At 40.2% G+C, this 22,850-nt stretch overlaps 1 protein-coding gene across 1 annotated transcript; it reads right to left on the bottom strand.

Moving 5' to 3' along the window:
- Positions 1 to 1,809: 1,809 nt before the first annotated feature.
- On the bottom strand, positions 1,810 to 22,403 carry LOC143862630 (SAP domain-containing protein). The gene is made up of 6 exons (XM_077373688.1): positions 22,190 to 22,403; positions 21,714 to 21,759; positions 15,596 to 15,725; positions 12,111 to 12,184; positions 2,289 to 2,389; positions 1,810 to 2,196 (listed from the first exon to the last, which is right to left on the bottom strand). Exons 1-6 carry the CDS (start codon positions 22,319 to 22,321, stop codon positions 2,149 to 2,151), a joined length of 531 nt encoding a protein of 176 aa, XP_077229803.1. The 5' UTR covers positions 22,322 to 22,403; the 3' UTR covers positions 1,810 to 2,148.
- Between the last annotated feature and the right edge of the window lie 447 nt (positions 22,404 to 22,850).

Below are 22,850 nucleotides of genomic sequence, written 5' to 3'. Positions count from 1 at the left end.
TAATCTTTATAGAAGGCTTGTTATTTAACAATATAACATGACTTATATGTCCATGTCAACCAACATCAATATTAACAGATCCATATAAATATGTATAGATCCATCCGAACGATTTGTGAATTAAAAAAAACAGATGGTGGTGTTGGTGTTGTGTGTGTGAGTGGAGTGTGGTGTGTGTGTGTGGGGGGGGGGGGGGGGTTGGGGGTGGGTGGTGTCAACTACTTTGCTCCATTACCGTTGAACTATGAAACTAAGGCAATTGGAGCAAACAACACTTTAATCTCTGGAATAGGGTCATAAGAGGCAATCGGAGCAAACAACACTTGAATCTCTGGACTAGGGTCATAAGAGGTCATCAGATCGGTCATAAGAGGCTGGTTGGTTTGGTTTAGAAAGTTAGTGTTAGGATTATTAATGTTTAAAAAAGAGTCCTAAAATTAGTAAGGCTTTTATGCTTCTTTCGATGAGGTTACACATACATAATTACATATATAAGGAGTAACTTGGCAATTTAACGAAAGCAATTTTGCAACTCCTCTAATTTAGGAGAGAAGTGACACCTCATATAAGTTAAATGAGTAAGACAAACTCTGCTATGATGTGGCTCCCCTCCCTTGAGATAGAGGGGCCACAAAATGGTTTTATGTAAAATTGCCAGGTCCAGGGAACTAAGCCAATATTATTTCTAAAATCCGGGATTTGTGTATACTTGTAAATGTGGAATTTTTTCATATGAGAAGGTCCGCAAATGATGTAGTTGATTGCCTAGCAAGGAGGGAGCGGATAGAAACCTGGTGGAAACTATCACGCATCAACATGGAATAGGATCCGTTTCCATTTTAATGGAGAAACAGGTCTCAGCCTGCATGCTGTAGATCGTGGAGCTACACCTCACATCAATTGATTGAGGATGGAGTGTTGCAATCCCTTTGGTAGAGGCTCAAAGGGGATAGGGGTAGGGTTTTGCGACTGTTGAGGTGGGGATTATGATGAAAAGCTACAGCCTGGAGCAAGTGCTAATGAAGAGTGACGACTGCAAATAATAGTTATGGAAGGAGCTTAATGGAATGGAAGACTCTCCATCAAGACAATGTCTTTCATAGCCAAGGAGTTCATTTACCTCAAATGGCAGTGTTAAACTTGGGGATTAAGAGCTAATGATCACCTATCAACACTGACCATTATGCATGTCAACAAACTTTTCCGAGACTGACCTGACCTACATACTCGTGAATTTAACATGAATGAACAGTTGTGGCAGGGACGTACTCTGATGAAGATGGAGACTAGGATTTTCAAGCATATTGGACTACTTCAAGTTATCAGGTTGGCAGAAGACCTTGGCTACTTCTCCCTATGTTGAATAAGAGGGAATGGGTTTAACATAGATTCTGTAACACACAGAACTATATGATAAAGAGGATACGTAGAAATTTGACATTAAGAGCGCAGATGTTCAACTCAACGTATATGGCAGAATGTTACTTAAATGGCATAATTCTTACATTAGTACATATTTACATGCATAGGTGGAGACACTGAATAATGACAAACCAGCATGCATATTCCCAGTTACAGAACAACCATGATAGATACTACTTAAATTGTGTGTGATGGCATGATCCAACAATGGCATGGCCTATCATATGCAATAAAACAATGGTGCCAAGCTCATGCATGGGGTCTTGTATAGAGTGAAGAATGTCATGTGGCACATAAGGCATGTGTGTCAGATGCAATACTTTCCTTTAGTATGCTACATCGGCCTGGTTTATGTTTTGCATTTTGAAAGAGAAAGAAGGCATGCCATGGCAGTGAAATGGGTGGAACATGTCACACTATATGCCATTCAAAAAAAAATGTCACACTTTACACTATCTTAAACATGGTATGTAGCAACAGAAAAGAAAAAAATTCATCCGCAAATAAGCCCTATGAATTACACCTTATACTACAAAGTCATAAGCTAAATGGTAGAATAAGCAGCCTACTCACACAGGTTTTCCGTTCTAAGTTAAACCATCAGTTTCTTCATTTTCTAAATTACTTCAAAAGCAATGTCACCTTGGGGAAATACTAATGGAGAAAGATGGTTACTCTCCCTTAAAATATGCTTGCTCTCAGTCAAAACAATTAGAGATCGAGGTCCTATTTGCCATCTGCCTGGTCGTCTTTTAAGCGTGCAATCAGCTCATCCTGCAGATGAGAAACCAAGTATAAGTGACTACAAATGAGAAAACAAAAGGACGGCTGGTAAAGAAGCTTCAAAAGCACTGCATTGTTCTCACCTTCTTTCCTTTTGTTGGCAAACTTCTCTCCTTTAAAAGAGCACGGAGCTTTTCTACTGTCAAAGTCTGGAACTCTTCAGATGGGCAGTTACTTGATCCATCTACAGTAATAATGACTCATTATCATGTCAAGATAAAGCAGATGGATATTAAGAGTAAAAATTACCATGTATGAATGCATGCATATATCTGAAAATTCTGGCCTATGTACAACATACCTAAGTACAATTTTAAGTAAATTAAAACAGCTCTGATAAGTATCCATCTCATAGAGGCAGAATCACCCTTATAAAGGTATAAGTCAAAGAGAGGTTGTAACGCAAATTTAAGGACATGGATTGATGAGAAACATATTGTTAAAGTATATGGATATTGATCCGCCCTTTGCTTTAAAAAAAAAACAACCTTATAAAGGTAGCCTGGTGAATCTTCCTGTGTATTACATGTATCTTTATAAAGTACCGGCAAAGGTTGAGAATCGAATAGAGAAATTAACGAGAAACTTCCTATGGGAAAGAAGGGAGGCGAAGGGCAAGCTGAAGCACCTTATGAGATGGGAGAGGGTATGCAGACTGAAGACACGAGGAGGGTTGGCATTGAAAGAATAAGGCTAAGGAACTTATCCCTAATGAGAAAATGGCTACGGAGGTACGGGGTGGCATTGTGGCATAACATTATAGGTGACAAATCCCATCATATAGAAAGATATTTTAGTCGTCGAACACATCCCGTGATTCAATTTCAGATGCCACATGAGAGAAAGAGACAATAACCTAACATTTCACTTGTTGATATGGAATAGAAAAAATAAAAACAACGTTATTTCAGTAATTATAAATTTAAATTGGAAAACAACAAACGTGTCAAAGCCTTTCTCTGGCAAATTTTCAATTAGTAGAAAATTCATCCATGGAAGACTAAACATGAAAGAATCATCATTCGATCGCCGCCTCCAACGCTGGTTTCCAAGCCTCCGTCCGGATAGAAATCTGGTGTCGTCTTGTCTATGCGACTAGTTCCGCACATAAATTCCTGGAGAATCAGCAATGGTATATTCGTTTACTATGTATGTGAGAGTGGAGCACTCCAGAGTGACAACCAAGACCATCACAAGCCCCTGAATCTCCCAAAGTCATCTGATGGTGTTGAGAGTCACCTTCAATCCAAACATTGGAGGGGCATAAACAGGTTAAGGGTTTATTCCCACTCCAAACTGCCTTAACCTTTGCTTCTACAGCATTGCTCTCTCAGCAACAAGGCCTACAAATGCTAATACAACCCTATCATTAGCAACAGTGGAGATCTCCCCAAGAGCAGTTGAACAAAAAAAAAATTATTTTTTTAAAGATGACATTTCATTGATATTAAACTAACACTGGGGACTACGAGTCCAACAGGTATTACAAAATATCATATGGAGAATGGACCTCCAAAAGAGGAAATCATGAAAGCATAATAAGATACAAAAGCATGTCTCTTTCTTCCCTCCTTATCCACAGAGGTCGCCTAGCTGCCACATGATCCCGCAGCCGCTTCAAGACAGGTAGGCACATCTAGGAAGCATAACTCTCCAGCTCCTCCAGAGTTTGTTGGAGGTGGAAAACCGGCAAGCCTATGAGGGCAGCGTCCGGGTTTCTCTCCAAAAAACTAGGACTTTTTCAAATAAAGATATTTTCTTCTATGTGTCTAATAGCCACCTCCCTAGTGAGCTCCCAAGTACGTTTCCTCTTAGCTCTTTCCTCACTCATGAGAAACTTGAAGAAAGGATGTTTGTAAAAGGCGAGTGGGACTCTTCCACTGGGACAAAGCTACAAACACTGTAGAAAGTGAAAAGGGCAATCTTTAGCGTCTTGCTTAAAAATTTTCCATAAATTCCTAAGCACCTCCCCTGAGATCTCTTTACAGGTTGGATCATTGATGAACGCCCTCTCTTCGTCATAAGCCATCATTCTCAACCTGTGAAGGATTAACCCCCAAGGCATGAATGAGATTCCTGCTGCGAAGGATTTTGATCGATCATTTCTGCCTACACAAAATTGAAAATGAGTCGCCAAAGGTACCAAAGGATCCCAAACGTTTCCCCTTAAGAACTTTTCCACTATCAAGAACAAAAGGCTCCTTTGTAAAGAATATCCTCACTTTCTCGATAAAAGGGCTCTAACTGCGCCACGCGTGAACCAGGTTGAGAAAGACTACCGTAGATATTGCACAACATACCCCACCATCCAAAAGTCAATAATACCAAGATTATACCAAATGCAAGGAACTCTTTAGACCCAATCCTTAGCAAGAATTGCTGGGAAAAATATTATCCAACCGTCCAAATTTCCTCAATTTCCGCTTAAGGGCAAGGAGGGCATACTTCCTAAAGCCAAACCCAGCAGATGTCAGATAATCCTGACCAAGAACCTTTTTTCCAAAACCCCGCCCACCAACCGACAATCCAATCTTGGGCAGTACGCCACTACTTAATTGGACATAACCAAAATTTGAATTGGTCAGGGGTCCAACGGTTCGCTGGGGAGCTTATCCTACGGCACCAGAATGATGGCAGTTAGCGGCACCGTCGACTTCCCAAAACCGGCGAAGGATTTTGCGGGAGAATTTAAAGTAACCGGCCATCCCTTTTGACCGGGAAACTCGAGACTAATTGAGCATTCCATAGGGTCCTCTTGAATTTCAAATTCAACAGGGTAACAATGATCAAGGAGCCGGATATTAACAGGAGGACCTGATAAGCACCAACGGGAGGTTAGGATTTTGGCCGATATGAACTTCATACAGTGTTGATGATTACCTTCCATTTTTGTCTCCAAGACCTTACCGAACAAACACTCTAAGGCTTCCACTGTAGAGGTGGCCCAAGCATGCAAAGGGATACCATGAAAATTAACCCAGAGAACTTCCCCACCTTGGGTATAATCCCTATGCCACGCTGAAAGAGACAAGAGATGATCTCCCAAAGCCTCGGGTCCCCTGGTTAGGATCTTATTGGCCTGCTTTTCTGATTCAAATGTAAATAGGAGCTCATCCTTAGCCAATGAGTTGGGGCAGTGTAGCGATAGAATTTCCCAGTGCTTCCGTGCCCAGAGCCACACATCCTCTAGGGTCCCTTTAAGATCTCTCCTTTTCCCTATCAGGCATAACTTTAAAGAATTCATTCGGACATCCACCTCGCCACCGGAGATAGATAAGGAAAAGACTCCCCCCTCCAAATGAAAAAGAACATCACCGCTATCAGGCCACATCCCACCCTCACCATCCAGGGAGGATGGTGGACTAACATTGGTCACCGGACTTTGGGATTTTTTAAGCTGCCAACACCAACGACACTTATCCCTCCATTTGAAGTTCACATATTCACACGAAGAGCAGGACCAGTCTTCCTGTCGCCTAGCCATTCCCTTCTTCGGTTTCCATATGCGATTTACCCCCCTCACAAGTGAAGCGGATAGAGAGAGTGATTTCTTTCTTTTGTGCTGGCAGCGGCGGCATCTACTTCTCCACCTAAAGTTACAGTAGTTACAAAGGGAGCAAAGCCAGTCCCCCGACATTTTTTCGATATTTACTAACTGCCCAGATTTCTTCTCTTCTTTTCCTACTTCCTCCTTCCTTCCCTTCTTTTCTTTATTTTTTTCTCTCTGTTTCTTCTCTTTCTCCTTATCTCCCCCTCTAGGCCAGCCTGAACCCGAGAGAACTGTAGTCCCTTTCTTTATCCTCTCTTTCTCCCTCTCCTGCATCCATCCTTCAATCCCCATGTTTTCCTCCCCCTCTAGGCCAGCCTGAACCCGAAAGAAGGTTTTTCAGTTGACCAAATAATAGGCATCCCTAAAAAGCAATTTGCTGCTACCATCGAAATTAAGCTCTATATAGTGAGTGAGGGGCTTCCCAAACATTTGGTGACCAAGGAAGAATAATCATTATTGATAGAAATCGAATCATTATTGATGTCATGTGATGATGTGTAACCAAAAAATGAGGCATTTAGAGGCCCTTTAGATACTTCAACAATTATCCAACTAATGACATGCCTAAACTATTCCTTTTATCATTGAAAATGTGGTTGTTTGACTTGTTTCTTTCCATCCAAACAATCTGAAGAGTGGAGGGGAATTAAGTCTATACGCATGTCAACCTCTTATTGCTGATAGGATAACACAACGAGGGCCTAAACATGACCTAAATTATTCCTTTTATCGTTGGAGATGCGGTCGTTTCTTTCAAGAAAGGCTTTGAATAGACCAAACAAGTAGCTCCAAACCTGAGTCGCCCAAGGGCAATGGATGAAAATGTGGTCGGCAGTTTCTTCAAGGTTGTCAAAAAATAGCAGCCAACCATTCACAGATTTTTTTTGTTTAAGCACCATGAAATAGGAATTATGACTGTGTTTGGATTACTGAATCAGGAAACGGAATGTATCCTAGTCTGATTTATATTCCTATTACCTTAGAAACAGAATGGAAAACAATTAAAATAAAAAATTTAATTCAATAAAAATTTCATTCAGACGAGTGGAATTAGAATACCACCTATTGGGGTGGGAAACAGATTCTAGTATTTTTTTCCGTTTAAGTCCACCCTTGTGTCATTCAGCCCCTTCATTCAGTTCAATTTTTTAACCCAATACTGGAATCAGAATGGGATACCAATTTCAGCTCTGATTACGACAATCCAAACACACCCTATCGGAATGCAATTGCTCTAAGATGCCTTAGATTGCCAAAACTTGAGAAATCTAGGAGCAGGGGACTATTAGGAACTAGGGGAACAACTCGGGTAGGGATGGGTCGGGTTGAGGCCAACCCAAAACCAACCCAAATGAACATATCTTCGACCCTTACCCGACCCGAGCTCCAACCCGACATGCGTCAACCCGAACCCGACCCAAACTGAAATAAACGATATACATAAAATTCAGGAAAAAATCACAAGCATTACCAAACCTTACAAAAACATTTTTACAAGGAAATAAATTCTTCTTTTTTTTTTTTTTTTTGTGATCGGCAAACATGTTGTTCAGGACTTAAAAAGAAAATCCAAGCCACTAAGAAGGAGAATAAGAAAGCGATTTTGTGACGATAATGATGGCAACTTGCTGTATAAAAATTTTAAAAAAAAAGATAAAACAAATTTATAGATACTTACTAGAGACACCAACACTTCATCCTTCATCGGCAAAACCATATGGATCCCTCAACAATTAATAGGTTCCAGAACGGTTCTGGTGGCAGTTTCAAGGAAAAGATGGCAGTTTTGGCTGCACTTGAGAAGGTGAAAGGGGAGTCGGGAGAGACGCACCGATTAGGGTTAGACACTAGACAGACTTAGGAGAGATAAGTTCGATTAGGGTTAGGGATTTAGGGTTGAGAAATGGAGTGTTAGGTTTATACATGTTGGGCATTTACAGCTTTGCCCTTGTATATGAAAACCGATAAAAACAATGCAAGCCAGATAAAAAACGACACCTCTCTGCCGAGTCTCTTCTCTGTGACTTAAATGGATAAAAAAAGAGAAAAAAATCGGGTTTTGTGTCGGGTCAGGTTGGCCGACTCCTCAACCCGAACCCAACCCGAAAGTTCTTTGGGTTAGTTTTTCCCAACCAGAACCCAACCCGAGCCTAGCAAAGGCTAACTCAACCAAGGAAAAAGTACGGTTAAACCCGACGGGTTCGGGTTGAGCCCGACCCAAGTTGCACCCATATTAAGAACTAGAGAATAATATGACCTAACATAGAAAAGCCCATCATGCTCAAGGGATCAAATCAACTAATCAAGAGTCATTGACCAAAAAAATAATAATCACTTAAACCTGTTGGATGGCAAAAAGAACTCCTCATAAGATCTAAAGGACGTGCCATGACAGATCACTGGCATAAAAAGTTAGTGGGGCTAGATATATCCAAATCATTAGCCACAAAAGGTTCTGGGCCTGGGGTTGACAGCTCTAGCATATATGATTGGTATATGTTGCATGGATTCTTTGTCCCCTATGCCAAATCCGTGTCGACACGTCTCCACATGCGAATCGGACATGGATTCACGTGAGACACACCCGGATTCTTGTCGTAGCCGTGTCTCGCACGAATCCTGTTTTTTTCGGGCGAATCTGATTCATTGTTGTCTCTTTTCCAATCCTGCTTTTTTTTCAGGCGAATCCGATTCATCGTTGTCTCTTTTAAAATGCGAATCCTGTATATTTTCCCTTTAAATGTGTTTTCTTAACTTTTTTTTATATGAAAGCACCAATTGTACTCTTTTAATGAAAAACACTAGTGCCTCAATTGTCGAACATCGACCCCCTTCTTCCTTCGACTCTCTTAATACAAAACTCGCAACAAACCTCTACCCTCAAGTTTTTCATGAATACACACACACACACACATGCATATACATATATATATATATATATATATATATATATATATATATATATATATATACATATTTAAATTTTTAATTTTGAAAATTTTATTTTATTTAAAAATTACCGAATCCGAATCCTACTTTTTGGGGCTTGCCGAATCCAAGACCTCGAATCTATGCCGGATCCCAACACGCGAATCTGAATCCATGCAACATAGCCGACAATGCAATCTTCACAACATTTATCTATCCAAAAAAATGTATTCACTTGGTTTCCCCAAAAGGTGGATATATCATTGTAATGGTGTTCCATTCAACATAAACTAATCACAATCATTATAGGTCATGAATGCTTCACTGCGGTTCATCACTAAAAGTTGCAACCCAACATTTAGCTTGGAATCTAGATCAAAAAGCTCGCAACCATGGTTTTAAATTTCGACTGAAATTTCGGATTTCGGTGAGGAACGAAACGAAATGGTACCGAAACCGAAATTCCTAAAATTTACCAAATTTCGTTCGAAATTTCGGAAATTTCGTTTGAAATTTTGTTAATTTCGGGAATTCCGTCGAAATTTATAATAAAATAATACTTTTTTATTCCGTAAAATAATTTCGATCGAAATTTCATCCCAAAAATCCGGGATTTTGTGCGGCAGTACCAAATTTCTCCCGAAATTTTGGGATTTTGGCTGAAATTTCGGTTTCGGATAACTCCAAAATTTTAGCCAAAACAGAAATTTAAAACCATGCTCGCAACAAGGAAGACTATTACTATTAGTCTATTTCAAGGATGTCAACAGGCTCACATATGTGCTACAATTGTTGGCAACTTGGGCCAAAAGATAGAAGACCCAAAGTGAAATTCACTAAGTCCATAATGTTGGATCTGTAGGCATACATACCCTTTCATTGTAAAAAATGTATAACACTTAGCATCATTGAAAAAAATGTATAACCCTTGGCACGTGGGCCCAATCAATATAATCTATATGGTCAAGATGGATTACAAAGAATTTAACTTAAGGCAAAGAATCGACCGTTTGGCAATTGATCATCTCGATTGTTGGAGGTTTCCTCAAAGGAGTAAAGACAATTCATTGGTAAAGATAATAGTATTAATATATGGAAAGATGGATGGCTAGATAACAAGCCCTCATGTGAGAAATACCTGTCACCATACCGAATGTGCAAGAAGATTTTTCAAAGATTTTTCAAAATGGATGATATGAGGAAGTTGATTAACTACAAGGCTGAATTGAATTGGAACTTCTATCGTTTCTTCAAAGATTGGGAAGATTAGCTCTTTCTTGAGTTTATCTCTCGACTTGATCAAATGTTATTTCTCGGATTCCCAACCTGAAAAACAATGTTAGGCTTGGGAGTCAAACGGTGATTTCACAACGAGGCCTTTCTACAGTTATCTCTACTCAAATGATCTTACTCTTCATCCTAGAAATATGGCTTGGAAAGCTGTGGTGCCTCCCAAGGTGGGAGCTTTCGTCTGGGCGCTGATCATTGATAGAATCAACACCACTGACATGCTGGAAAGGAAAATTTTCAGGATGGCTAATCAATGCATCATGTGCAAGCAAAGTGAAGAAACGGTTGGTCATCTATTCATACGTTGCGAATACGCCAGTAAAATTTGGAGTAGCATTCTAAGAAGCTTCGGTGTTGATTGGGATTTTCCTAGCTCTTGGCCCAGTCTTCTTAACAGCCAGAAAATTAGCAAAGTGGCAAGGGTAGAAGATTTTGACATTTGACTCCTTTCGCGATTGCCTAGAGACTGGAATGAACATAATGGTCGTATTTTTTAAGATCATGAAACGAAGGTGGACAAGTTTATCCTAACTATCAAATTACACATTATCAATTGGGCAAGAGCCGATTTATAGAATTGGCCCATTTCTGTGACTGATATTATTTGATGCATGCAAGAGGTCGTCAATGATAAGGACTTGTGGTAAAGTATGCCTGAGATGGAAACCCCCACCTCCCAATACACAAACTAAATTTTGATGGGAGCTCAAAAGAAAATCATAGTTGGCTAGAATAGGTGGTGTTATAAATCATAAAGGAGAAGCTGCAAATAAATGTGAGGGGCCATGGCGTCTTTCTCATATTGTGGACGAGTTAGGGACTTAATTCGCTGTCTAAAACCGCAATTGGTTCATCGAAGAAGATCAGCTAACACAATAGCTGATGAACTTGCTAAGGAGGGGGTCACTCGGAATGAAACTTTAGTTGTCTTCAATGAAAATGGGGCATAAATCTTTCCATTGTATATCCACCCGAGATTAAGGAGGCCTGATTTGTTGTTGTTTCTGGGGACATCTTGTCCCCGGTTTTTGGTTGTACTCGTTTTTGGGCTGATTAATAATACTGTTAATTTTCCAAAAAATATATATATATATATATCCTACAGCTTCCTCCGATCCCATTGGAATAAATGCCTCATAAAAAAACGAGGTAGAAATGAAGGCGCTTATGGAAGGCTTAAACATCCTTAGATACTATCAGAGGTGAAAAGTTTCAGGATGAAGGTGACTCAAGGCGCTTATGGAAGGCTTAAACATCCTTGGCTACTATCAGAGGCGAAAAGTTTCAGGTTGAAGGCGACTCAACGATCGTTATTTCATGGGCTCTTAGTAATTCTATAGGTCCGTGTAGATTTGCTAATATGACCAATCAAATCCAAGACATTAAAAAGGAGAAACACATCGAATTCACTCATACCCGCAAATCAGCTAATGAAATTGTGGATGAATGGAAATTATCACCACAAAATGCCACACGACAAGTGTGTTAGACCATGTTATAAAATGTGGTAGCATGATCATGTACTTCTATAGGGCCTCTTAAACAATTATGAGACACCTTATTGTTGCGCCCACCAAATGTTATTAAACCATTCATGAAATGGAACCCAGCATAGCAATGTCATATCCTAATATTTTCTAGCTTAAAGAAATAGTTCATGCTTAAATAAGGTGAATTCAAATATAAGGTGAAATAGATAACTTATGAATTTGATTTCCTCTAAAATTGAATTCAAACTGTCATGGGTGGAGTCTTACACCCTTACATTTCCGCAAAAAGTCACCAATTCAAACCAGATAAAATATTGCCAGAAAACCAAGTCAATTGAGTTGTAGTATTGACAACAGTCAGAAATTCCTGGAAAGGATATTTCAGGTCTATCCAAAAGATTTTGAATCTGTCTTCATCTAAATGCTAAAGAGAGAAAAAAAAAAAAGGGCGGCTTAGTGCACGAGGCTCCGGCCATTGCGCGGGGTCTGGGGAGGGCTAGATGTACGCAGTCTTACGCCTGCTTTGCAGAGAGGCTGTTTCCGTGACTCGAACCTGTGACCACCAGGTCACAATGGAGCAACCTTACCGTTGCGCCAAAGCTCGCCCTCTTATCTAAAGCAATGGAAAAAAAATTGTCATAGCTCACCTTGCCGAAGACTAGGACCGTTTATGTTGGCTCTCTTAGCTGAAGCCCGGCCATCTACATTTCTTTCAGCAGATCTGGAACCATGAATAGATACGAATAAAAATCATTTGATAACAATTATGAAAAATCATTAAAAAAAAAAAAAAAACAGGTTCTAGCTACAAAGGGTGATGCAAATCAGTTCTTACAAATGCAGCAATGAAAACCAACGTAACAAAATTTCCTTCAACTAGATAGAAACCACCAAACTATAAGACAAAACCTGATGAAGAATTGAATTGGGCCACAGCCCACAAGGAAAAAGACATCATGATGGTATCGTTCTTCATCAGGTCAACCTTTGGGATTGTGGGCCTTCTCATTTGCATCAAAGGAGGGTGTGGCAAGTACGGATATTTTTTTGGTATCATGGTGAGTGAATAAATGGTAAAGTTTAGACGCAAACTGACAAATATAAAGCCACAACTAGCATATATAAATGTAACACAAATCTGGGAGGGTCAATCTCTTGGAGGCCACAACAATATGTAGGAAGGGATGGGAGGATAGCAAAATTCAATCTCTTGGCAAAAGATGTCCTGGGTAAGTAAGCTGAGAAGTTTAACGGTCAGAACAAGCTTGCTTGATGTATTTGACACATTAATTTATATGGCCAAGCATAAGTGGCAAACATCCATAAAGCTCACCTCACTAACTCAACAGGAACTTATGGGACTGCACAAAAAACGCAAGCCACTCACCAACTCAAGCCTAGTTGACGCACTACCAAATCTCAGATGTTGCATTCATTCAAGCCTACCTCGTAAACCATTCATTATGGTTGAGATGCAACAACACTAATTGGTTCAAGATTCAAAAGTAGGATGAGACAGCGAACTCAACAATCTCAGCATTGCTTTGATGCCATCTGATGTTTCACTCCAAAATGTCGGCTGATATTTACTGAGAAGTCCCTATCATGCAAATATGTTCAAATAATATATGTATACGAGATTTTGAAACCGAATCGACAATTTAGGAAAAGAAGACAGACAGAACTTTCTTTTTTTTTTTTTTAATGAGACAAGGAACTTTGTTAATGCATAAAAATATAAAAACAGGTACAAACTTCATGCAACTCCTATAACTCGCAACAAACATAGTTCTCTCTCTTTTCTTATTGTTTTTATCAATTACATAACCAAGTCGTCTAATGAGAAAACTTTCAGTTTTGACACATGTTGATTCATTTCATTATTAACAAAACTCGGCAAATTTTAAAATTCTTTTGTACCGAAAATATTTCTACAACTCTAAATAGTATATCAAACTGATCCAGTAACATTATTTAAGTTTTTGTCATTCCATCAATTTTCCCATTCTTTTTCTATTGATTTAGTTAGAACTTTTAAACTGCTTCTTTATCATGAAATTCAAGGTTTTTGAGGTTTTTGAGTTCTAAATACCTTTAAAAATTTTGAGCTTTTAGTAACTTTTTCTCCACTATTTAACTGAAATAGCGATAGATATAAAGCAAAGGAGTCAAACCAAGAATCAAGAACATCTCAGACCAAATCTATTGCACTTTTTCTATCAGGCAATGCTTTTTCCGTGATGCTCTTTTTATTTAAAAATGAAATGGTAACAAGAACCCTACCATATGGCCTTTATTTGGGTACAACAAATAGCGGACAGCCATGCAATATGAACCTAATACCTATTTTTGGAACCTTGAAAATGCAAAGGAAAGCAACATTATGAGGTATACTGCAGGTCTACAGAAATTTTTCACAAAGTAACAATTATAAATTGGAAAGATGAATATCTTAGACAAGCATAGCAAAAGGTTTTAAAAGTGCATCAACATAAATTCGTTTAGAAAATAACCAGTTAAACAAAATTAATAATCCATTTTTATTTTATTTTGATAGTCAAAAATAAAAAGAAGAAAACAAGGAAGCAAGAGTTCTAAAGAAAATGAAGTAAAAGAAGAGTCAATGAAGAAAACCGAGAAGAATAAAAGATTAACATAAAAAACATCTTCCATGGCAGGAAAGGCCAAGTAAAACATCAACGTGGAAATACGTGTACGCACAAACATGAACAAAAAAATTCATGTATGTATGCGTGCAACTGTAAAAATGAGCACTTCTATGAGGAGGAGAGTATGAAATCAAGGCAACGGTCATGCAGACATAGTCATCGAGCCACACTTACCCATTCAATAGGCTACATGCACACATGTAGATGCACTATGACACAAGCAAGAAATGCATGTACAAGAAATTCACGTGCATAAAGCCACATGCAATGTTTTATAAATCGGAATCGAATCGTAAATTGTAATAGGGGTCGAATTGTATCATGTCATTGATCATACCGTAAATCATAAGATTCATTCAGATATATATAACAAAAAATTAAAAAAAAAAAATTAAAAACAAAAGACAAATGAAAAAAATAATAAAAGAGTCAATATTCATCTTTCGTACAAATCCATTAATCTAAATATAAACTATCATGATTAGTTACTCAACATCATGATAGGAACTGTTTGCTAATAAACTTGTCAAATGTTAATCATCTATTTCCCATCCAAACACATGCATATTGGATACTAATCTTAAAAATAATAAAGACCAAAGATCATACCAATTCTCAAAGTCTTAAACACCAATTATTAAAAAAAAAAAAAACAGTAGGCCGTCGGTGTTGTCCTCATTATAGTCGTCTCCCTACTCGATGTAATTAATGCTCTCAAGCACATGCACTGTGCTTGACAGGTTCGAAGTTGCTTGATTCATTCAAACTCTTCCTGCTCCTCTGTCTTCTTTCTTCTCACGAGAGAGCTTTTGAATGCCTTTTTTCTAACTGAGAAGGGAAAATGGGGCTTTCCGAAAGAAAGTCTCATTTTCTTTTATACAAAACTTAATTAGAATAGATTGCATAAAATTGTACAATTTACAATCAAATTGCAAGATTCATACAAATTAAGATTCAATCATGGGATTCAAATTGAAATATATAAGATTTAATTTGAATCCTAAATCGCAAGATTTTCAAAACAATGGCCACATGTATATGTGTCCACAGCTAACCTATTTGCAGAATTTTATTAAATGTCAACAAATTCACGAATATATGCGTGCAACTGCAAAAATGAACATTTATGAGGACAAAAATGAACATTTAAGAGGACAAGGAATTATACAATCAAGACAACGGTCATGCAAACATAGTCATCCAGTTACGCTTACCCATTCAATTGGATATATAAACACATGCAGGTGCTTAAGCAGAAGCAATAAATGCATATACAAATTCACGTGCACAAATCCACATGTATATGCGTCCACAACTAAGCTAATTGCAAAATTTTATAGTAAGAAAGCAAATGTCAAAAAAATCATTTAAATTTGCATAACCACATGGATAAAATAGTCGTATGGAGATCCACCATATATCTTTCATCCAAGAGACTCCAGAATAGAAGAGAGAGCCAGTACCTTTTGCCTTTTGTGCCTTCAGTTGTACCATTAACCTTTATATCCTTTGAACTAGAATCAGCTTTCTGTTTATTAAGCATGAGAGATCTAATCAATATGTTTGTTTGATTTGTCTTTATTAATTGGTCCGCTGGATTGACAAAAAAAAGTGAGTATGAGAATTCCTATTTTGACAATAAACTAAATATTCAAAGTTCAAACTATAGACCAGATTACTAAGTTATGTGAAAGTAGTTTATCATGGATAATTGCCCTCCTGAAAAAACAAAGAATTGAAGACGGATGCAGAAAACTCTGGCATTCAAAAATTTTAAAAACAAAAACAACAGATAAATGCAGAAAAGTCAGATTAAATAAAAACAGATTAGTAAAATGACAAGTTGGGCCATGATTATATGGAACTCAACTCACTCAACTCAATTAAGACTTTGTCCCAAACTAGTTGGGGTCGGCTAATGAATCCTTTAGAAAATTTTCATGAAGAAGTTGGGCCATGATTATATGGAAAAGATGTAATAATTAATAAAATCAGAACTAAAAACAGAGCAAGATTGAATAAAAGCATATTACTACAATGACAAGTTGGGCCATGATTATATGGACATGAAGTAATAATTAATAAAACCGGGACTAAAAACAAAACAGTAAGGGTCCTTAAATAAATAAATTAACAAGAAAAGCGACAGAAGCCTAGTGGGAAAATGTGATGAAGTACAACCTCACATTGATGTCTAGGAGGAAATAGAGCAATATGTGCAACAGTTAAAACACCCAAAAACTTATAAAAACATATAACAAGAAGTAAGAAAGAAGATGTTCATCATAACCCAGAATTGAGGCTCTGCAAGAACCAATAAAGTGGGGAGAAGCTGTTGTTTGTGAGACGGGGGGGGAATCGCCTTTTCGTAGTTCTCTTTTCAGGTAGCGAAGAATCTGAATCACGACTGCCCAGTGGGAGGTACGTGGCGTGCTCATAAATTGGCTAACTACCCACACTCCATTTGAGATATCTGGCCGAGTAACTGTGAGATAAATAAGTTTTCCAACAAGTCGTCGGTACTTGCCAGGGTCATCCATTAAGTCTCCCTCATCTGCAATCAGCTTTGTATTTGGGTCCATGGGAACAACAACTGGTTTCATACCCATAGAACCTATCTCCTCTCACAAATCTGGCACATACTTCCGCTGCGAGAGGGAGAGACTACTACCAGAGTAAGCTACCTTAATTCCCAGAAAATATCTAAGGCGCCCAAGGTCTTTCGTGAAAAATTCTTTCCGTAGGAAGGCTTTTAACCCCTGTATGCCAGCTGTGTCACTCCCTGTAATGATAATGTCATCCACATAGACTATGAGAAGGACATGCCCAACATCACAACAACGACTAAAAACAGAGTGGTCAACTGCACATTGCTTAATGCCAAATCGCATGACAACATCACCAAATCTCCCAATCCATGCCCTAGGAGACTGTTTGAGCCCATACAAAGATTTGCGAAATCTGCACATTGAGGAGGACTTCTCTCTTGAGCAACATACCCAGGAGGTTGCTCTATGTAGACCTCCTCAGTTAACTCACCATGGAGAAAGGCATTCTTGACATCAAGCTGATATAGAGGCCACCCTCGGTTGACAGCGAGGAGATAAAAACTCTCACAGACGGGATATTTTGGCAACTGGTGAGAAAGTCTTGGTGTAGTCAAATCCGAATGTTTGTGTGTACCCCTTGGCAACTAAGCGCGCCTTGGTCCCATCTGGCAAGTATTTTATTGTGAAGACCCAACGATAGCCAACTGGCCGAGCACCATGAGAGAGAGGGACCAAATCCCGAGTATGATTAGCCTGAAGAGCGGCCCACTCAATATCCATAGCAGCACGCCAACCAGGGTGAGCAAGAGCCTCTGGCGCAGACCTAAGCAAAGAAATAGAAGACAAGGGAGAGACAAAGCTGCGAAACGAAGGAGTGAGATGATCATAAGAAACAACAGAGGAAATAGATGTGCAGTCGTATGGGAACGAGTACGTGATGCAATCGGAGAATCTACAGAAGCATCAGGCGAGGGTAAGAGAGGTACCTAGGATGGAGGGGCCGGTATCTCCGGCTGAGAAGATGCTGCCCCAGGTATATCGTGGGAGTCATTGGGCCTCGAATGCCGCTGATAGACCTTCAGAGCAGGAGGAGCCGAAGGTAATTGTAATGGAGAAAATGAGGACTCTACAGGATCAGGTAAAAGAGGAAGAGGTAGAGGAGTCTGGGAGTTGGGCTGAAGAGGAGGGTCCAACGACACCTATAAGGGTGAAGAGGTGGACTCTAAAGGCCCACGGATAACTGGAAGGGGAAGGGGAACTTGAGAGTCTGTGACTGGCCTCTCCGTCGGAGAGGGAAAGAAAGATAAAAGACTTGAAGAAAGTGACATCGGTAGAAACAAAGAGGCGACGCAACCGAGGGCTATCGCATTGATAACCCTTCTAGGTACAAGAGTACCCCAGAAAGATACATCTCTCCGCTTGAGGATCCAATTTATCGTGGCCAGAGAGACGTTGTGGACAAAGCACACACAACCAAAGATCCGTGGAGTAAGAGGAAAGGGATCACGCTGAGGATGCAAGACAGAAAAGGGAGATTGACCATCAAGGACAGAGGAGGGAAGCCGATTAGCCAATAAACAGGAGCTAAGCACGGCATCGCTCCAATAGGCTTTACGGACCCACATTTGAAAAAGAAGTGTGCGGGTCATATCAAGCAAGTACCTGAGTTTCCTCTCGGCTACACCATTTTGGTAAGATGTGTAGGCACAAGAGGACTGATGGACAATGCCACGAGTGGATAAGAAATCCTGAAAGCCATTAGAGGCATAGAAGTATTCCCGGGCAATTTCAATACGCAAACATTTATGAAACGACAATTGTATTGGGTAGTGACCTCGGCATGGCAAGTACGAGAAGCAATAAATACCTGAGAGCGATCCTTAAGAAGAAAAAGCCAGGAGAAATTATCAACAAAATGATGAAGTATCGGTAACCAAGAAGGGAAGGAGCCCGGGAAGGACCCCAGACATCGGAATGCATTAGCTCAAATGGACTCGAGACGCGACTAACCACCCTGGACGGTAAGGGCACATGATAGTGCTTCTCGAGCTCACATGACTCGCACTAAAAGGGCTGAAGAGAGCCAGAAAGAACAGAGGACTGCTGAAGTCACTAAAGAGAGGGATGGAATACAAAGCACTGATGACAAGGCAAGACCAGAGTGAGGGGAAACAATACCAATACCAGATATGGGTGCAGTAGTCCCATTGGCCAGTGTAACAATAGAGGCTTCAACCAACTAAGTGAAGCAGTGCTACCCGTCATATGGTTGGAGTCCCCAGAATCAATAATCCAATAGCCAGAGGTAGTAAGAAGTGAAGCAGGTAAACCACTGGGCTGTGCAAAAGGTGTAGTAGGTGCTCGGCGGTGCGCACATAGGTGCAAAAACTCATCATAGTCGGCCCTGGAGATAAGGAAATAGTTATCATGTGCTACTGGTCCAGTGGAGGAGGATGTAGAGGCACCAGGAAGGCTGGCATAAAACAGCGTGTAGCCACAATATGCCCTGCTGCCTGACAATGAGTGCAGTAAGGGCGCCCACACTCACTAGCTACACGGCCACCTGCAGAATCACGGCGACGAAGACAACCTCGATGGCCCTGACCTCTGGCAAAGCGACCACTGCCACGGCCAGAATGGTCACCACCAACATACGTGCCAAGAGTAGAGGTATCAACAGAAGGGGCACATGACCCATGAGGCTGCATACAGCGCTGCCCACGAGGGACGATCCCTGTGAGAGATGGAATGAACCCTTCAAGTGGGACGGAAGGCATCTATGGGAAAGAAGCCTCCACAGAAGGGGAATAACTAGAGAAGGTAGCCGAAGGTGGAGCAGTCAATCCGATAGTATGAGTTGAACTAACAGGAGGGTCCATGGTGAAAAAAATATACACTCTCAACCACAACGACGGTAGATGATAAACAATAGAGAGGTGAAGAGTCGCACGTTGGGCCCGACCATGATACTGCGGCTCCGATGAAGAGACATAGTAGAACGAGACATACGATCACTAGCCAAGAGGAGAATAGAGGTTAGGAGATGAAATCATAGGCACAACACCTCACTCGGACATTTCAGCACACGTGGCGTGCAATGAGGAGAAGGGAAACAATCAACATAGATTGGAGTCGTGGAAATGGATAAAAAATGACCTAAGATGATTTAGGCCATTGAAGAGAAAGGGTTTAGAACCCACATCAATCTGGTCTGGAAGCCTCATCGGCTAATGTTAGTAAGGAGGTTGACCGGTGGCCTGACTCTGGGACGACATCCTCATCGGTAGAGGGAGGTATTCCATCCTTATCTATATCAGGTAAGGAGGTGGAAACGAGGTTGGATACCGTAAAAGCTTGCTTAATAGGAAGGGGAAAGGACACATCTGGGACCCTTAATGAACTTTGGTTGTGGGCTAAAAGAACTTGGGATATCCCCTCCCTTTCTTGCCCATGTACCCTGTCAAAGGACGAAGTTTTGTTTATGTTTGAATCGGAGGAGGAGGCTGCCGAGATCCTGGCCAAGGGAAACGAGGTTTGGGGTAATCGATTGTACTTTATCGTATCCTTACCATACAATAAAGTCGTCACCAGGTTGTCATACGAATGAGGAAGCGAAGTAAGAAGCAGAAGGGCCTTGCCTTCTTCCTTCAACTTTTCGTCAACCTTGTGGAGTTGATCCACAAGCCCGTTGAACACCGTAATGTGTTCCAGAAGATCTTTGCCTTCCTGCATCTTCAGCCCGTACAATTGCCGCTTCAGATACAACCGGTGGGCCAAGCTTTTTAACATATAAAGCTTTTCCAACTCCTCCCATAAATTAGGCGCATCTTCTTCTTCCATAACGTTAAACATAACGCTATTTGCCAGACATAGTCAAATCGTGCTGACCGCCTTCGACTATATGTCTTCCCACTCGGCACCCGTCATCTTCTCCGGCTTCCCATCCTTTCCTTCAACGCCTTAGCCAAGCCATGTTGAACTAGCATGTCCTTCACCCTCATCTGCCATAGGGTGAAACTACTCTTTTCGTCAAATATGTCGATGTTGAACTGAGTAGAACTTGATTTTACTACCATCTCAGATTACTCCGCACTTCACAGTATAGCGCTCCACCTCGAACAAGAATCTTTCTTGGACAATCTTTCTACTCTCAAAGATCGCTCTAGCCACAATCCAACCACAGCACTCGCGATCACTCCACCCGGCCTCGACGATCGCTCCTACCACAGCCCTGATACCACTTGTTGAGAAAATCTGTCGGGCAAATTCGATCTGATCACTCACAGATTAAACGGAAAAATAAAAGTAATCACAAGCCAGAAGATGAACGCCAAGATTTACGTGGTTCGTCCAAGCCTACTCCACAGGCGAGAAACACAATCTTCCACTATGAGAAAACAATATACAATGATTACAATGGATTAAACCAAACCCAAAACCCGCAACCCTTTCCTTGCTTCTCAAACCCAAGACCATACAAGAGAGTGACCCAAGAGAAAACCCCGAGGAAGAAACCCACTTCTCTTCTTCTTCTCCCTTTCTCTCTCTCTTACCTTCTCTCTTTCTCTAGCCGCCCAAACCTTTACCGGATGCCACTATAGAAAAGCCCTCTCTCATGCTTTATGTTTCTTTTTGAAGAAATAAAGAACGGCATGTTTCTTATTCTCGTTTTTGCCTTCCCACAACACAAGGTGGGAAATAAGGCAACTTTCCCAACAAGTCTAATGAAACTTGATCTAATTTGATATAAATGCAAAATGCTGAAGTAAGTCGGATAAGACACATCAGCACATTCACTTCTATTTCACAATCAATGTAGAAATAACTCAAATAAGCGACAATTCACATAGAACACAAGCTGAATTCACTCAAAAAATCTAAATAGGATCATGAGAAAAAACAATTACTCTTGCATTACTACGAATGATAATGTACTATACATGACAATTGCAAGAATACATAACACGAATTGCCATCTTCAAAACATAACTAAATATTCAAGAGAAGAGAAAAATCGAGTCGCATAACACACCTGGGGGCGACGTATCGTGCTCGCAAATATACACCCGAATTCCCCCCTGCACAAAGTTTTCAACTTTTAAAAGTTCAGTCTAATCGAATAAGATCGATTTGGGAACAGAAATAGCCAATTGATTGTAAATATTTAAATAGGGATCAGAAGATTTCTAAAAAAAATTCCAGTGTATAAACGCAAGAGACTAAGCTAAAATCCGGATTTTACAATCCTGGATTGTGAGATCGAGGTTTTATAAAATCCACGTATCTAAACAGCCCCTAAAATCTAGGTTTTGGCATGCAAAATCTAGGTTTTAGAATGTAAAATCCAGGATTTGACAATCCTGGATTATAAAATACACGTATCCAAACGGATCTTATATGTGTGTGGAGAAAATTTGAATGGGGAAAAGGGTTAGGGTTTTGAGATTTAGGGTTTCTGAGAAGAAAGAAAATGAAGGAGAAAATGGGGTTTTGAAGGGAAGAACATACGAGATTTGAGGAGGAAACAGTGGAAGAGAAGAGACCACGAGAGGGAAGATTAGTGAGATATTTAGAAGCTCCCGCCATGGGATTCGAATCGCTCGATAGAGGAGCCTTCCCTTTCGGTGTGGCGCCTTCCATCGCTGTTCAGTAAAAAAACTAACCGGCCTCTATTGCTCTGAGTCTACGATGTACGGAACTAGATGAGTGGAGTGGCCCTGGAAAGAAAAGGGGGTGAAAATTATCACTTCTCTAGACTAGTAGATTTTGACCGGGCTACACGTGGTACCATGTTTGATGATCAGGACCTCGATTCATAGAACAATCACCAGGTGGGACAGTGTGGGGGTAGGTTCCATATTGATATACACTATGCTCAGTGGGGCCTACATATGTCCTAACTCCTAATGCGGAAGTGATATCTACGCAACATTTTTTTTACTTGGGACAGCCCCGTATTTATGACTACTTTTTTTAAATTTTACATTTGTTGGGGCTGTCCCAAGTTAAAAAAAAGGGCGAATAATTCATTTTCCTTACTGGTTAAATATTAGTGAGACCTATATAGAGGGTAAGGGTGTCAATTTTGGCTCGGGCTCGGAAGCTCGCTCGAGCTAGGCTCGAAAAAAGCTCAGCTCGAGCTTGGCTCCGTTTGGTTGCCAGTTAAATT

This window comes from Tasmannia lanceolata, unplaced genomic scaffold (assembly GCF_043159265.1).
Source record: "Tasmannia lanceolata isolate RefF3 unplaced genomic scaffold, GAP_Taslan_0.1 ptg000037l, whole genome shotgun sequence".
In the NCBI taxonomy this organism is placed as follows: Eukaryota; Viridiplantae; Streptophyta; class Magnoliopsida; order Canellales; family Winteraceae; genus Tasmannia; species Tasmannia lanceolata.
This window is presented reverse-complemented; position numbering and strand designations above follow the sequence as displayed.

Coding starts and splice junctions, on each gene's coding strand:
- LOC143862630 (XM_077373688.1), bottom strand. CDS start 22,321: ATGGAAGGCGCCACACCGAAAGGGAAGGCTCCTCTATCGAGCGATTCG. Junction 15,726..21,713: donor GCACGATACGTCGCCCCCAG/GTGTGTTATGCG, acceptor TTGTCAATCCAG/CGGACCAATTAATAAAGACA. Junction 2,197..2,288: donor TGCCAACAAAAGGAAAGAAG/GTGAGAACAATG, acceptor TCTCATCTGCAG/GATGAGCTGATTGCACGCTT.